This window comes from Rattus norvegicus, chromosome 17, assembly GCF_021556685.1.
Source record: "Rattus norvegicus strain SHRSP/BbbUtx chromosome 17, alternate assembly SHRSP_T2T, whole genome shotgun sequence".
NCBI classification, from domain to species: Eukaryota; Metazoa; Chordata; class Mammalia; order Rodentia; family Muridae; genus Rattus; species Rattus norvegicus.
The window spans coordinates 82887018-82901704 of record NC_141550.1 but is presented as its reverse complement, the minus strand read 5'-3'; the positions used below and the strand labels follow the sequence as shown (position 1 = coordinate 82901704).

The 14687-nt window shown below is 42.6% G+C and overlaps 1 protein-coding gene across 6 annotated transcripts in view; it reads right to left on the bottom strand.

Annotated features, from left to right (window-relative positions):
- Positions 1 to 14687, bottom strand: part of Pter (phosphotriesterase related) — a 61292-nt gene that overhangs the window by 19571 nt on the left and 27034 nt on the right. For all 6 annotated transcript variants that reach the window (XM_087591433.1, XM_087591432.1, XM_087591435.1 and 3 more), the window contains 2 exon segments: positions 3735 to 4192; positions 2013 to 2278 (listed from right to left, as the gene is read on the bottom strand). In XM_087591433.1, the coding sequence (XP_087447559.1) occupies positions 2013 to 2278; positions 3735 to 4166 (698 nt within the window). In that variant the 5' untranslated portion in view covers positions 4167 to 4192.

The following is a 14687-nucleotide window of genomic DNA, read 5'->3' as shown; positions in this document are numbered from 1 at the left end:
TGTTTTTATATAATCCAGGAAATAATGTTGTGGTAGCTCAGGTTTATTTCACAGTTTATAACAAAAACTTATTTTCTGTTTGTGCCAAGCATAATTTTCTAACTTAATGTCTAACTGTGAAAAAGTAGGAACAGTTAGATTCTGCTTTAAGGAGCGTCTTGGTCCAGTTTCCAGTAGTGTGGCAGACTAAACTTTTCCAACAGAGTCCACATAAAACAATGAAGAAAACTGAAGAGAAAAGAGTCTCCTGCTTTGAAATGCTTGTTTGGGGCTACTGGTGAAGCTAAGACTCTCTCAGGGACAGAAGCATTAGGGAGGCAAGAAAATGAACAAGGGGAGTCAAGCAAGCATTGTGTGAGGGGCTTTGAGAGCTAAGGCACTTGGGAAAAGCAGAGAGATCAGTTCGGAGAGGCACAGGAAGCTGCCCCATCACCAAACACAGCATTTCTCACTGTTCAGGAATAGAGAATAAGCTTGAGGCAGAGTTCTCTAGAGTATACACTTGCCTGTGTTGCAGCTGGTGTAGGAAGAAGGATAGAGACAAGTCCTAAGAATCTATAACCACAACTTTTATCCAGCAAGTGCAAGGGTGGTCATTCCTGGTGTCTGTGATCTTTCACAGTCTCTCCTGTCAAAAATGCAATCATAAAAAGCTGTGTGTTTCCACTTATTTGAAGTATTTTGTGTTCAGATTCATGAGAGGGAAAGTAGAATGTTCTCTACTATAATCTGGAGGAGAAAGTCTCCTAAACTGGATGCTTTAAATATTTGAGATGATAAATTTTGTGTTACGTGTATTTGTAAAACAAACAAATACGAGGCGACGGCAGCAGCGGCGGCAAACCGCAGCAAAAATAAAAAAGAAGGGCCAAGAACGCATGTGCATACCTGCAGTCTAATGCTTAGAAGGCTGAGGTGGGAAGGTCTGGAGTTCTTAAGTCAGCTGAGGTACACTGTAAGAGTGTTTCAAAAACAACTTGTCTACCTAATACAGTTAAGCTAAAGGTTTAGGATTAGCATTGGCAATATTGTTACAGGTTGGCGTATTAGCAGTAGCCAAGCCTCTGTCTATATAGTCAAGCCTCTAAGTGAGTTGAGTGGGGCGTTGTAGAACTACATCTGTGTTTTAACCTCAGGAAGCTCTGAAAGGGACCTGAGGAAAAAAGGGTTTTATAGATATAGTTAAGGGTCTTTATAAAATCTCATTCTATTACATAAGTGGGTCGTAGATTCAATAGCCAATGTCCTTAGAGATGAAAGAAAAGAGAAAAAAAGTCTCATGTTTTGAAATGCTTGTTTGGGGCTCCTGGCAAAGTTAAGACTCTTCCAAGGCCTTGGGAAGTATAAGCAGAAATTAGCCAAGCAGTTACAGGCTGAGGGACACCAAGTGCTGTCGGACAATGGTGTAAGCAAAACGAGGATTCTTCCTGCAGGTCTGAGGTCTTGAGAACACTTGATCTCAAACTTCCACCTTCCAGGCCATGAGAGAATAGATTTCCATTGTTTTGAGTTGCTTAGTGTGTTTTAATTGTTATAGCAGTCGTAAATAATACTGTGCCACAATGGAAGCATAATATTTACCATTATATTAATAAATTCAGTCTCTGAAACCAAAAACCAGGCAGCAGAAACATAAGCCCCTACATTTTTGGTTTCCTCTCAGGGTGAAGCCATGTGACCTCTCTGTATTTATATTTATAGGTGCATTTATGCCCCAATTGTTGGCAAATACTGAACAAGTAGAATTGCCATGTTCATGGTATCGTATCACAAGACAAGTAACTGAAGCAGACAGAAATGCCTGTGATGAGGAGTGATGGAGGATCAAGAAAGTGCCTTTATAAAACGCCTCAGGTAGAATGTGACACACAAGAGGGGTAGACTACAGCACCCATTTCGATTTATGGTCATTTTAAGGCTTCACAGACACTGCCTTCCAGGAGCTGCGGGTATAGTTCAGTGTCCCCCAGTCATACAGCGGTCTACACCAGTTTGTACCGTGACCCGCTTACCTGTCAAGGTGGGACATGACCGTTTTAGAGATGTCCGCCCCTGCTTCTTGCAGTACTCGGATGATCTGGAATGGTGCACCTGGGTTCCGTCCAGGGTGGATGATCACCGGACAACCAAGCTGAGCTTGGGCGTGAGCCGTAGCCTGAAGTACCTTTCTCTCGCTGTCAGTCAAAGGCCAGGAACAGCCAATTTCTCCAATAACTCCACACTTGATACTGGTGCCGTCAGCTCCATGGAGAATTTCACTAATGAGGACATCTGTAAGCTAAGGGAGAGCGAGAATGAGCCCATTTTTATAGATTGTGAAATAGTTCCAAATAAATTCATACTCTACAAATTTTGGATGTGTTCAGAGCTGGGAGGGGAGGGGTAAGGACGATGGAGCCTCATGATCATGAAGATTCTGATTTCATCCCCAGACCTCAGAGAAGAATGCTCTGGGTGGTGCTTTGAACTGGCAATCCCAGAACTGGGTAGACAGAGAGAGTGAACCCCAAGGGTTCACTGGACAGCTGGTATGGCTCCAGGCCAATGAGAGACCCCCATCTCAAAGGAGATGGACAGTTATCCCAAGAATCATATCTGGGGTTATCCTCCAGATTCCACATACATGTTCCCTGCCATGCACGTGCACATATATTAGCACTATACCCACGCACACATGCACACATGCACATGCATGCACAGGCACGCAAAAGCCAACAACACAGGATTTTTGCTGACTAGATTGCAAATTCAACAAGTTATTATACAATTTATGAATCTCATAGCTTAAAGATGCAGTAGGGGAAAAGAAAAAGGCTGTGTGTTCAGAGTGAAAAAAGGGGGGTTCTTTATTTTGATCTGGGAATGGCACCTATAGATGTCACTGAATCTGTCAACTGTATCAAGTACTTGCTTAATTCTCTCCTTCATTCAGCCTGGAAAACTCATAACACAATATTTACATTATTTGCTTTGAAGCATGCTTTGACAATTTTATTATCCTTTCCAGTAGCTCGGCCTCCAACTAGTTTAAATGTATATATCTAAAGGCTTATTGGGATATAATGCAAATGAAAACATTAAAAAAATGTCGTTTTAAATACTAACAGATATTTCACCGGGAATTTCCCTGACATTTTGTACCTGTGAAACAGGTTATGGGAAACATATAGGAACACGTACTATATGTCAATGCATATAAACTGACACATGTTTAACACGGGAACACACACATGGGCAACAGAACCCTGAAACTTCTTTCTTTGGGTCCTTGCACACTTTGCTCCCTTCTGCCCATTCTTACTTAATATTATAAGTAAGGGAACGGACCTTCTCCCGCCTCTCCTGTATTTGCAAACATACCAAGTCTCTGCCTGCCGAGTCTGACCCTACTGTGAATTTTCATCGCTGGTTATTATAAAACCCGAGGGGAAAGCTGAAGCAGCTGATGATGGGAAAACAAGGTTTACAAAGAGACTGAAGCAGAACTATTGAGGTCTGACAGGATTCCTACGAACTAAGTATTAACACATCGGAATTGCCAATGACGAGTGTGTCTCGAGCTCCTTCCCCAACACTGGATAGACATGGAGAGTCTGACCAATCTGGCTTCCAGTCAGCTGATGTCATTGTGAGCTAGCTATTTTTTTTCTCACATATCCAGCTACTTCTGAACCAATCGGATTCATGGTGTCCTGAATTTATATACAAACAACACACCAAGTAGTGCTTTTTACCTGCTCCACCGACATGGCTCTGGTTGCTGCAGAGTGAGTTGCGTCTACGTAAAACCCAGCACCAGCTATGATGTGGACTCCAGTCTGCTCTGCCAGCCACTTCAGCGTACGCACATCCCTGCTGAGTCCAGTGGTCGTGTTCTCCACCACGGCTCCTCCGCCCTTAGCCTTGAAATACAACAGTTCTTCTCTTACGGCTTCTACCTCCTGATTCAACTGAAGATTCTCTTGATGGGAGTAAGGATTTTTCTGAATCCAAAATAAATTTTTCATCATGATAGGTTCCCTGGAGGCAGCTTCCTGGCATGGAGGAGGTGGGCAATAAAAACTGTCAAAGGCCATCGTCAGATGCTCATGGGTCAGGGTGCGTCCCAGTTGGCTGGGTTCTACGGGGCCCAGCACTGTTTGTACTTTTCCACTTAAGGAAGACATTCCTGATAGTGTCTCAGGGATTTGCTCTAAAGAGGAAAAAAGAAGCATGGAATTAGAAAATTTAACACAAATGTGTAGCCTGTCTGTAGAGGGCGGGAGGTTGTGGATGTGCCAGTTGAGAGGATCAATGAACCTAGAGATATGACCTCATTTGTCATCTGCTCCAAGTGAGACACATGAATTAGATGTCCCCAGTCACTTCTAGCAGGTCTCCTGTGATGAATCAACTCCAGCCTTATTTATTGGAAATATTTCTTCAATCCAGTTCACATTTATATTTCATTTATTTTCGTCTCAGTTTTAGCTATGCTTTTTCGGATACTTGAACAAAAATCATTTAAGCCCCGTCCCCCTTCATCATCAATAACTTCCATTAAGATCAGTCTTTCATTAATATCATTTAATCCCTTTGCATCTAAATGAAATAAACTCATGGCGTTACCCATTTGCTACTGAGGTAAATGACCTTCTGCTGCCGGCCTGCTATATGTCCAAAGCATAACATAAGATCTCGAACCTGCCTGGCTTCATAGAGGATAGCCACAAAATAACCAAGGGAAGAAGAAAAGCATAACTAGGTTTATTAATGCCAAAAATAAGAAGAAAGAAACCCTTTCACTTTCAAAGGTTTATGGCATAGCACACCCAGAAAGTGACCCTTCAACACATAAAAGGAAAATCTCATTGTTACAATGAAAGCGACCACGATGTGATCTGTGATGGTTAAAAGCTGAATGTCAACATGACGTAACCTAGAATCACTTGGAAAAGGAGTCTCGGTGAGGGAGTGTCTTCACTGAGTTACTCTGTCTATAGGGAATTATCTGAATTACATGAACTGGCCTGAGATGGCCCAGCCCACTGTGGGTGGCGACACTCATTCCCTAGGCAGGGGATCCTGAACTTTGTCAGAGTGGAGAAACCGAGATGAGCATAAGCAAGCAAGCAAATGTTTATGAGCTTGATTTTCTTTGCCTATGACTGCGGGTGTGATGTGACCAGCCGTCTCAGCTCCTATCTCTCCGACTCCTCTACAGTGATGGACTGTCACCTGGAACGGGAGTTAAACTGAACCTCTCCTCCTCTAAGTTGCTTTGTGTCAGGGTATTTTTATCACAGCAACACAAGTGAGCAGGACCAGAAATAAGCTTCCCTCTCTAGAAGGAGCAAAACTGTCTTTATCTCTTAGATAGTTTCCTTTCAGACACAAAGATTAAGTATATGTCCAGGTTACTTTTGGTGACAACAAGAACTCCAATTCCAGCACTTTGGTGGTCAGTGTGCATCCCAGAAGAGGATAGTAGACCGGGTGAATAGACACACCATAGCTGACACCCATAGTGCAATGCCAGAAATGAAGCTCCACTCAGAGGACCACACAGACGTGACCATGAGACTGGAAGAACAGAGTAGCTCTCAAAATTTTCAAAGTGTTCCTACAACAGACATTCTAAAATTATCTCCCCAATATCTTTGCAAGCCTTCCCTGTCTGTGTGGGGATAGCATAGTTTTGAGCCTGTGCGTCTGGAGGTCAACCATGGGTATCAGTTCTCTGAAAATGTTCGCCATGTTCGTTTGAGACAGTCTTCCCCCGGACTGGAGCTCACAGAGAAGGCTAGCTAGCAAGCTGCAGGAACATACCTCTGACTGGCCCTGATTATGGGACTCCTAGTGTCTACTAACATACCTGGCCATTCATTGTATGTGGATTCTAGACACTGAATTCAGGCTCTCATGTCTATGAGGAAAACACTTAAACAACTGAAGTATCTTCTAGCCCCTTTCTTTTTTTTTTTTTTTTTTTTTTTTTTTTTTTTTTTTTTTTGGTTCTTTTTTTCGGAGCTGGGGACCGAACCCAGGGCCTTGCGCTTCCTAGGTAAGCGCTCTACCACTGAGCTAAATCCCCAGCCCCCTTCTAGCCCCTTTCTACGATTAGCTGAGCATCTTGTTTCTCGTAAGTAAATTAGAGAATATGCATTACTTAGGAATCAAAGTGGGTAGAAAGTAAGACAAATGCAATTGAACACCACACATAAAAATAATGACAAAAGTGACATACAGTCTATGGTCAATAAAGAGCAGAACTATTTTGTACTTTGACTAGATCTCTTCTTTCTACAGAAGGAAGGCTGTGGATCTGGATAGGGGAGAGGGATGAACTAGGAGCAGTTTGGGGAGGGGAAACTGTAATCAGAATATATTGTATGAAAAATTATTTTCAATAACAAAAAACTTAAAAAGAATTCGTTTTGGACAGCAATATGTGCATGCATGTGTGTAAACATATTTACCTATCACATATATCATATATATATAGAAAATTTAACCCAAACATGTAGCATATAGTTAGAGAGATAGATAGATAGATAGATAGATAGACAGACAGACAGACAGACAGACAGACAGACAGACAGACAGACAGACATACATACATACATACATACATACATACACACTGGCTAGTTTTGTGTGTCAATTTGACACAAGCTGGAGTTATCACAGAAAAGGAGCCTCAGTTGTGGAAATGCCTTCAGGAGACCCAGCTGTAAGGCATTTTCTCAATTAGTGATCAAAGGGGAAGGACCCAGCCCATTGTGGGTGGTACTGCCCCTGGGTTGGTGGTCTTGGGTTCTATAAGAAAGCAAGCTGAGCAAGCAGGGGGTAGCAAGCCAGTAAGCAACATCCCTCCATGGTCTCTGCATCAGCTCCTGCTTCCTGACCTGCTTGAGTTCCAGTCCTGACTTCCTTTGGTGATGAACAGCAATGTGGAAGTGTGAGCTGAATAAACCCTTTCCTCCCCAACTTGCTTCTTGGTCATGATGTTTGTGCAGGAATAGAAACCCTGACTGAGACAATACACACACACACACACACACACACACACACACACACACACACAGAGAGAGAGAGAGAGAGAGAGAGAGAGAGAGAGAGAGAGAGAGAGAGAGAGATGTGTGTGTGTGTATGTATTACAATACAGACTTGGAAAACAAAATTAGAAGTCAGGGGAAAAGGTTAACAAATTATAGGTCAATTTTTCTCCAGCCACTTCAATGATGTTGAACTTGGACGTCTGGGGTAGTTTACTGACAGTCATAAGTGACTCATACTTTTCACAGAGAACATCAGGGTTGTGAACAATGAGGCTTTTGAGCTTTGTTTGAGAGTGCTCTTGTGCAAGCCGTGCTCACAATATTAGGTTGAACACACAGCGGCCAGGAGGAACAAAATGGGACCTGCTCAGATAATCACCATACAACTGCCAGTTCCCACACAGTCTTAATTGATGATCTCAGTATTCAGAAGAGAGGAAGTCCATTGGAGGTGGCAGGGCTATAAACTGGAACTTACTGTTCAAAGCTTTAATCTTTTCTACTCAAAATAACCAGTATGTAATTACTCCTTTGTAGATGAGACCACAATACCATTAATCATGGATTAAATCCTTTTGGTGGGTTAATTTTCTGTTTCCTCCCTTCAGCATTCATTACAGATGGGTTCTGGAGAGGCACAGATGGGGGGCAGAAATTAGGATAAATTTGTAAAACACACTATCATGTCTACTCGAAAAGTAACAAACTACGCACTTAATTGATGTGTATTTGAAAGAGCAACATGGTATGTTACAAGCAGAGTCTTTGTAAAAAAAAAAAAGTATTTATGAAATGTCATCCCTCCCAGGACACTGGTCTGATGCTCTCAGACAAGGCTGGCTGGCTCTTCTGTGATCACATACAATGTAACACACACTCAGAGGATAAGAAAAGATTAAGGAACAAAAAGCAGCCAGTACCCCTTTAAGAAAGAATGTATCTTTGAAGACAGAGATCTGGAATTTGTGGTTTCTGTGTGGACAGGGAGTCCTTTTCTGCCTGTGTTCTGCTGGAAGTCACTTTCTATACCTAGGCAGAAGGTTCTTGTGTCCTTCATGATAAGGACCGCATGTAGAGGCTGCAATGACAAAGGATGTGAGTGGCAGTTCCAGTCTGTGCAGAGGGTGAGGAACAGGCTTCCAGCATTTTCCAGAGCTCCCTGTAGAAAATTCATTATTGAACCCGTATTGGACAAGGATAGCAGGAGCTATGGACACATTTGACAAAAGCGTTGTTCATATCAACTGTAAAGTCTGCATCCGGTGAAAGGATACTCTGTAACTATTACAGCAGCCCAGCTAGAACTACCAGCCGGTTGTAGTTAATCTTCAACTCGGAGATCTGGAATCATGGAAGGGTCAAGCTTCTGGGCATGTGACTGAAGGATCACCTAGATAGACAAACCCAAAAGTGGGCAGGAACATCCCACGGGCTGGGATAACACATGGAATAAATAAGAAAAAAATCTATTTGAACACCGGTACTCGGGTTTTCTCTGCCTCTCTACTGTGGGTGCAATGTGACCCGTGAGGGTACTTCTCCTTTGATGGACAGTATCACCCTAACCCCAATAAATCCTTACTCCTCAGATGGCTTCTGTCACAGTCTTTGCAAGAGCAACAGGACAAGTAACAAACACATAACACTTCTAACCTTTTAAAAAATTTGCTTTTGTTCTGTGAGACCAGTTCTCACTCTGTAGCCTATGCTAGCTTGAACTCCTGGAGATCCTCCTGCCACAGACTCCCAAGAGTCTGAAATACAGATATAAGCCACTGTGTCTGCCATCTCCTCTACTCTTGCTGGACTTAGAATAAAAAGAGAACACTGAATAAAAAATGAAAACAAAAAGAGAATGAAACAACACTGTTATACTACACAGCTGAAAACTGGAGACAAGAAACGGGATTTGATTACTTACAAACATATGTGTATACTATCTTTTATAAGACTTATAAAACAATTTTGTGTGATGACTGATGATCTGGTGAGGAGGAAAAGTCTAGTTGTCCCTTTGATTTTACTTGAGTTTTGAGAGTTATTTTGGTCTGGCCATTATGATTAAGAGTGTTCTGTCTACTTAAGTTGAATATTCTTTCCAGTTACTCTGATGGTTAATTTATCAACTTAATTGGACTTTGAAGCACCTAGGATATTGGTAAATCACACACCTGGGTGTGTCTATGAGGAAATTTCCAGAGATAATTTGAGCATAATGACTCTGGCCCAGTGAACAGATTAGTCCCAGAAGGATCCATAAATGATGGTATTTGAGGGAGTTGGTATGGGCGGGGCCAACACGGACGAAACAGGTTACTGGCTACATGGTCTTAGAGGCCATAGCATAGCCTGGCCCCTTCCCACAACTCTCTCTCTCTTTTTCCAGACCACAATGAGATGAACAGCACATTTTTCCTCTGCTGTGGAGTTTAGCATTACCTTGGAGTCAAATTAGTAATGCTGTGGACAATGTGGTTTGAATTCTCTGAAACGTGTCAAAACAAAGGCTTCCCCTTCCTGGTGGCTTTTGTCATATTTTGCCACATTGGTGAGAAATGTAATAGACACAGTTGCCTTCACAGGAATTTCAGAGGAGAGAGGACATGGAGAAGTCTGGATACCCCGTCTGTGCACTTGGGAACTCCTAAGCACATCCTCTGCACACTACAGACAATCATACTTTGCCCTGTGTCTGACACCAGTGTGCTAGCCTCAGAGCTGACTGAAGCTGTTAGTGCTTCAACTTAGATATAACGGTCAAATTGGAAAGCTGACTTCTTTTCGTTTTACTGAAATGATTTAAAATTCCCTATCCTGACTTCTCCCACAACAGTGAAAGGTCTATTGCCTTTTATGAAACCCTCTGCTGAATTTCACTCACTTTCCTCTATGAATAAACCTTTACTGATGAGGGAAAAGAGATGGAGCCAAGGCCATGTCCCTGCAGAGACCTGGAGGGTTTTGCTCTAGTGTGGGAAAAAAATCAGATGGCGCATTGGTCTGAAATGACACCAGTTGAGATGGCAAAAACGCAGGAGACCAGATGGGACTTTCTAACTGGACTCACTGGTACTAAAAAAATGCTCTGCAAATAAATGGCCCAAATATATCAACATTTCTATTTTTTATGTGTTACATCACAGTCCAGCGGTACTCTATAAACACTGCACTTAAAGCTGACATTTGATTTGTGATAAAAATATTTTAACAACTATGCAATATTTTTCTAAAGCCTGTTTGAATATTTCCATCACGTACAGGTTCAAAGCCGTGACACACCTTCTCTCCAACAGCATGGATCCAGCTGCTGGACAAGGGTGACCCCAAGGGTCCATCTTCCCCACACCGTCTCCCTTTCCTCTATTCCAGGTACTTATGCTTCAGCAAGGACAGCTCTAGCAGAGCATGGCAAAGAGGCTGAGGCAAGAGGGAGGGTCGTAAGTTCAAGCCCTGTCTCTGCTAGAGTGTGAGTTCAAGACCAGCTTAGATAGTGCTGGCTTTGTCTTAGACTAACAATCAAAAGAGCTAGAGGTAGCTCAGTGGTTGACAGAGCTCGGGGATGAACTAGCTGAAGACCAGCACTCATTTCTCTCTGCTTCTCCTACTGTGGGTGCAATGTGACTCGTGTAGGCACTTCTGCCTTGATGGATGGTAGCACCCTAACCCCAATAAATCCTTAGTCTTCAGATTGCTTCTGTCACCTTCTTTGCCAGCGCAACAGGATACCTAACAAATACATAACAAGACTTCTAACCTTGTGGAAAATTTGTTTTTGTTTTACGAGACCAGGTCTCGCCCTGTAGCCTCCACTAGCTTGAACTGGTGGCGATCCTCTTGCCTCAGACTCTCAAGACCCTGAAATACAGGTATGAGGCACTGTGTCTTCATGAGACCTGGGTATCATGTCCTGGGCAGGAGGTGGGGGAGAAAGTGGGGAGGGAGGAAGAGTCAGAAAGAAGCGCTATCAAACCCAAGACTATAAACTCCTCAAAACCCAGCAAACTCCTCAAAGTGAGATAAACAAAAGAAAGTGGCCCACAGAACACATGAACAGCTCATCTGTGGTGACTGGAGGGGAATGATTCCACTCACAAGCTCATCTTTTTATTATCTTTAGACTTGAAAAGTTGACAGACAATGTGGACATATTGCAAAAGGGGGAACCTATATAAAGGCGTAAGGCGGAGGATGTGGCTTGGGTTTTAACCGACTCCAGGGCCAACAAAATGGGCCACCTGGTCAACATTGTGAGACTGTGGTAACTGCCTTGTTAGCCCACTGTTCAGTGAGAAAACTGAAAAGGTACTCTTATGAAGAAGGCAAGATGAATGGGGGGGAGGGGAGGGGTGGAAAAGGAGAGAAAGAAGGGAAGAAAACGGCATCTTAAGTCAACATGAAATATGACTTACACCAATGATATCCTAGAGTCTGGGGAATGTAAAGGTCTGTCAAAACACTATCTGGCAGTCTCATTTTACAACCTTTTTCCTTTAGAAGAAGGCTCCACCCTGGAGGCTGGAAGAATACTTGAGGAAATGTTTTGATTTCAGTACTAACAATCGTCCTAAAAGCAAAACACACATCAGTCACCAGACAGGCCAGTTACCTCACTCCTGTTGCAGATTCTGCTTCGTACTGGGATTGGGAGCTTTTGTTCAGCAGGAGAATGCTTGCTTAGCAAATGGAAGGCCATAAGGCTCTGGTATAGTTGCTGTGTGCATGCCTGTGTGCACACAAGCACACAGGAGTAACACACACACACACACACACACACACACACACACACACACGGTTTAAGAGGATGAACTTCAGCTTTAGGCCCTTCAACACTTAAGACAACTCCAGGAGAATGGGTTCTGGCTTTCACGTTTCTCCTCTGTGCGCTTGAGGAAAACTTAAAAGCTTCTGACGCGTTCGTTTCCTCACTTAAAATCTCATTCTTCTGAACTACCACCGCACAAAATCAAAAGGAACAGCCTAGCCAGAGAATACCCCAAAGCACTACTTAAGTTATAAAGCGCTATCTAAATGTTTGGAATTAGTATGGACTTTGAATTATTGCCCAAATATTTGCTTAGTATCTGCAGCCAAATGGACCTGAACTTATTTTTTTTAAAAACTAACAATAGGGGGTCGAAGTTTATGAATCAAACCAAGGCTCTAATTTGCTTATAAATGAATTCCTGCACTTGAGACCCAGGATTGTTAGAAGTAGATTGACTATTGCGATTGACATCAGGGCTCATTAGGTTTTTTTTTGGAAATGCCCACCAAAGTGATCAAAGCTGTGGGAGGTCCTCATTAGCCACAGGGAAGTGCAACTAGAAACGCCTTTTAAAAATGAATGTGTCTACTACAGTGTTGGTTCCCACAGATGGCCTTCAGTGAGCATACCTCCTGACAGCCCCACCCACGCCGGTGCAGTCCCCAGACACTCTGAACTTGACTGGACTGTGACTCACTGTGACCAAAACAATATGGGGGAACTTAGGGACTGACTGGATGGCAGTCTGAGACCAAAATCTTCTGAAACAACCATTTCCTTTGTGTTTTAGTCTGTTTATGTTTGCATGTGGAGAGGTCCTGAGAGGCCATGGAAGGAGGAGGCAGTCAGATATTCTGTCCCTGTGAACTAGCCCCGGGGAGGTACCAGACAGTTGCATGACCGCCATGGATGCTTTCGCTCCACAAAGATCCCAGTTGACTGCAAGGCGGGCTCCATGAGACTCAGCAGTGTGCTAAGCCCAGAGAGTTGTGAGAGTTTATAAAATGGCTTTTGTTTGAAGTCTTTGCCTTAAGGTACTGCTATGGACTGAACCTCGAATCATTTGAACTCCAGACCAAACTGATATACTGGAGTCCTCATCACTAGTGGTGATATTACCATATGGAGAATGTTGAAGAAGTAATATGGTCCTGAAAGCCAGGCCCTCTGGAACATGACCAGTTCCTTTATCAAGAGATCTCAGGCTCTTTGTCTCTGTTACCATGAAAAGACATGGCAAGACGATAGGCCTTTTATGATCTACAAAGAAAATAAAAATCTACAAGGAGTGTGTCTTAGACTCTAGGCTTCTAGAGCTATGAATTCTCACGTGAGACTCCATCCCTATCAGATAAGACACAAAGTTTGTGTTACTTTGTACTTGAACACCAAGAGGATAGAGACAGTAGTATGTTTTTTCTGCAAGAGATAAGCACCATGTGAAGAGCAATGCTGAATACATCATTTAGAAAAAAAGAACTTTAATCAAACTATGCTGAGGCCAGCCTGGGCTACACAACAAAAAATAAGTCACAGAATATAAAACAAATCAATAAAGGGCTTGAAAAAGATTTCAATTTGAAGACCAAAAATGCCATCTAATTAAGTTATAATTATAAATTTGACCTAGTTATAATCAAGATTATTTGAGTGTTGGATTAATAGAGGGTTGAGGTGATTTTTCTGATAAATACACATGATATTGATTTCTTAACTTAAGCTCATTGAAGAAAAGGGCTAGCTTTGTAAAGTTTGCTTGTGTTGTGTCAATTGTTAAATATTGTCACCAACACATTTAATAAATGGGCGACCAGAAAGGCATCTCAGCAGTTAGGAACAGTTTTACATTTGCAGAGAACATGAGGTAGTTCTTAGTACCCAGATGATGGTTCATGATTGACTGTCACTCTAGCGCCAGCGGATCTAGTATTCTCTTCTGACCTCCTTGGACATCAGACATACATGTGCTACCCATACATTCATGCAGGCAAAACATTCATAAACATTAAATAACTTTTTAGAGACAGCAGCAAACAAGTACAGTATACAGACTGGCGCAGTGACATGAGATTCTGATACGTACACATTGAATACTATTCAAATCAGGTTAAATGTTTTACCGTCTCTGTGTGGCAAAGCCGTCAAGATACCATTAGTCAAGCTTTGTGAAACATACAGCAGACCACTGCTGTCTTAATCACCCTACGGTGCAAAGGCACATGACACTTTCTGTCTCCTTTCTCACTGCAGTCTAGACCTCAGTGACCTGTTTTTCCTGTCCCTCTGCTCCCCTTTAGCCTCTCCAGCTTCTAGTGACCACCCTTCTAAGCTCAACTTCCATGAGGTCACGTGTTTTATATCCCACAGATGCATGAGACCTTGTGGCATGTATCTTTGCTTTGGCTTTAATGTAATGATTCCATCCCTGCTACCACGAAAGATGGATTTGGCTCCTTTCAGCCTTTGGATATATCACTAATTCCTCTGGGTTTGGGTATCTGAGTTTCACTCTATGCCCACACAATTGTGTATTTATGACTTTTCTTCACCCATCAATCACTTGAGTTGTTTCTATTTCTTGTTTATTGCAAATAGTGCTGTCACAAACATGGGGCTGCTGACCTATCTCCGACATCTTGACTTCTCTTGACGAATGCTAATTTCTAGTCTTGGGTTCGTTCTTGTGTTTTCCATCATGGTGACTAATTTCCACAGCCCCCCTCCCCCAGCCATAAACGAGAGTCCCCTTTCCTTCCCATCCCCGTCAGTCACTGTTTTGTCTTTTTTATAAGACGTATTCTAATTAGAGAGAGCTAGTATTTTATTGCAACTCCTTTACATTTCCCTGATGATCAGTCACATGAAGAAAAATTTTCACAAAT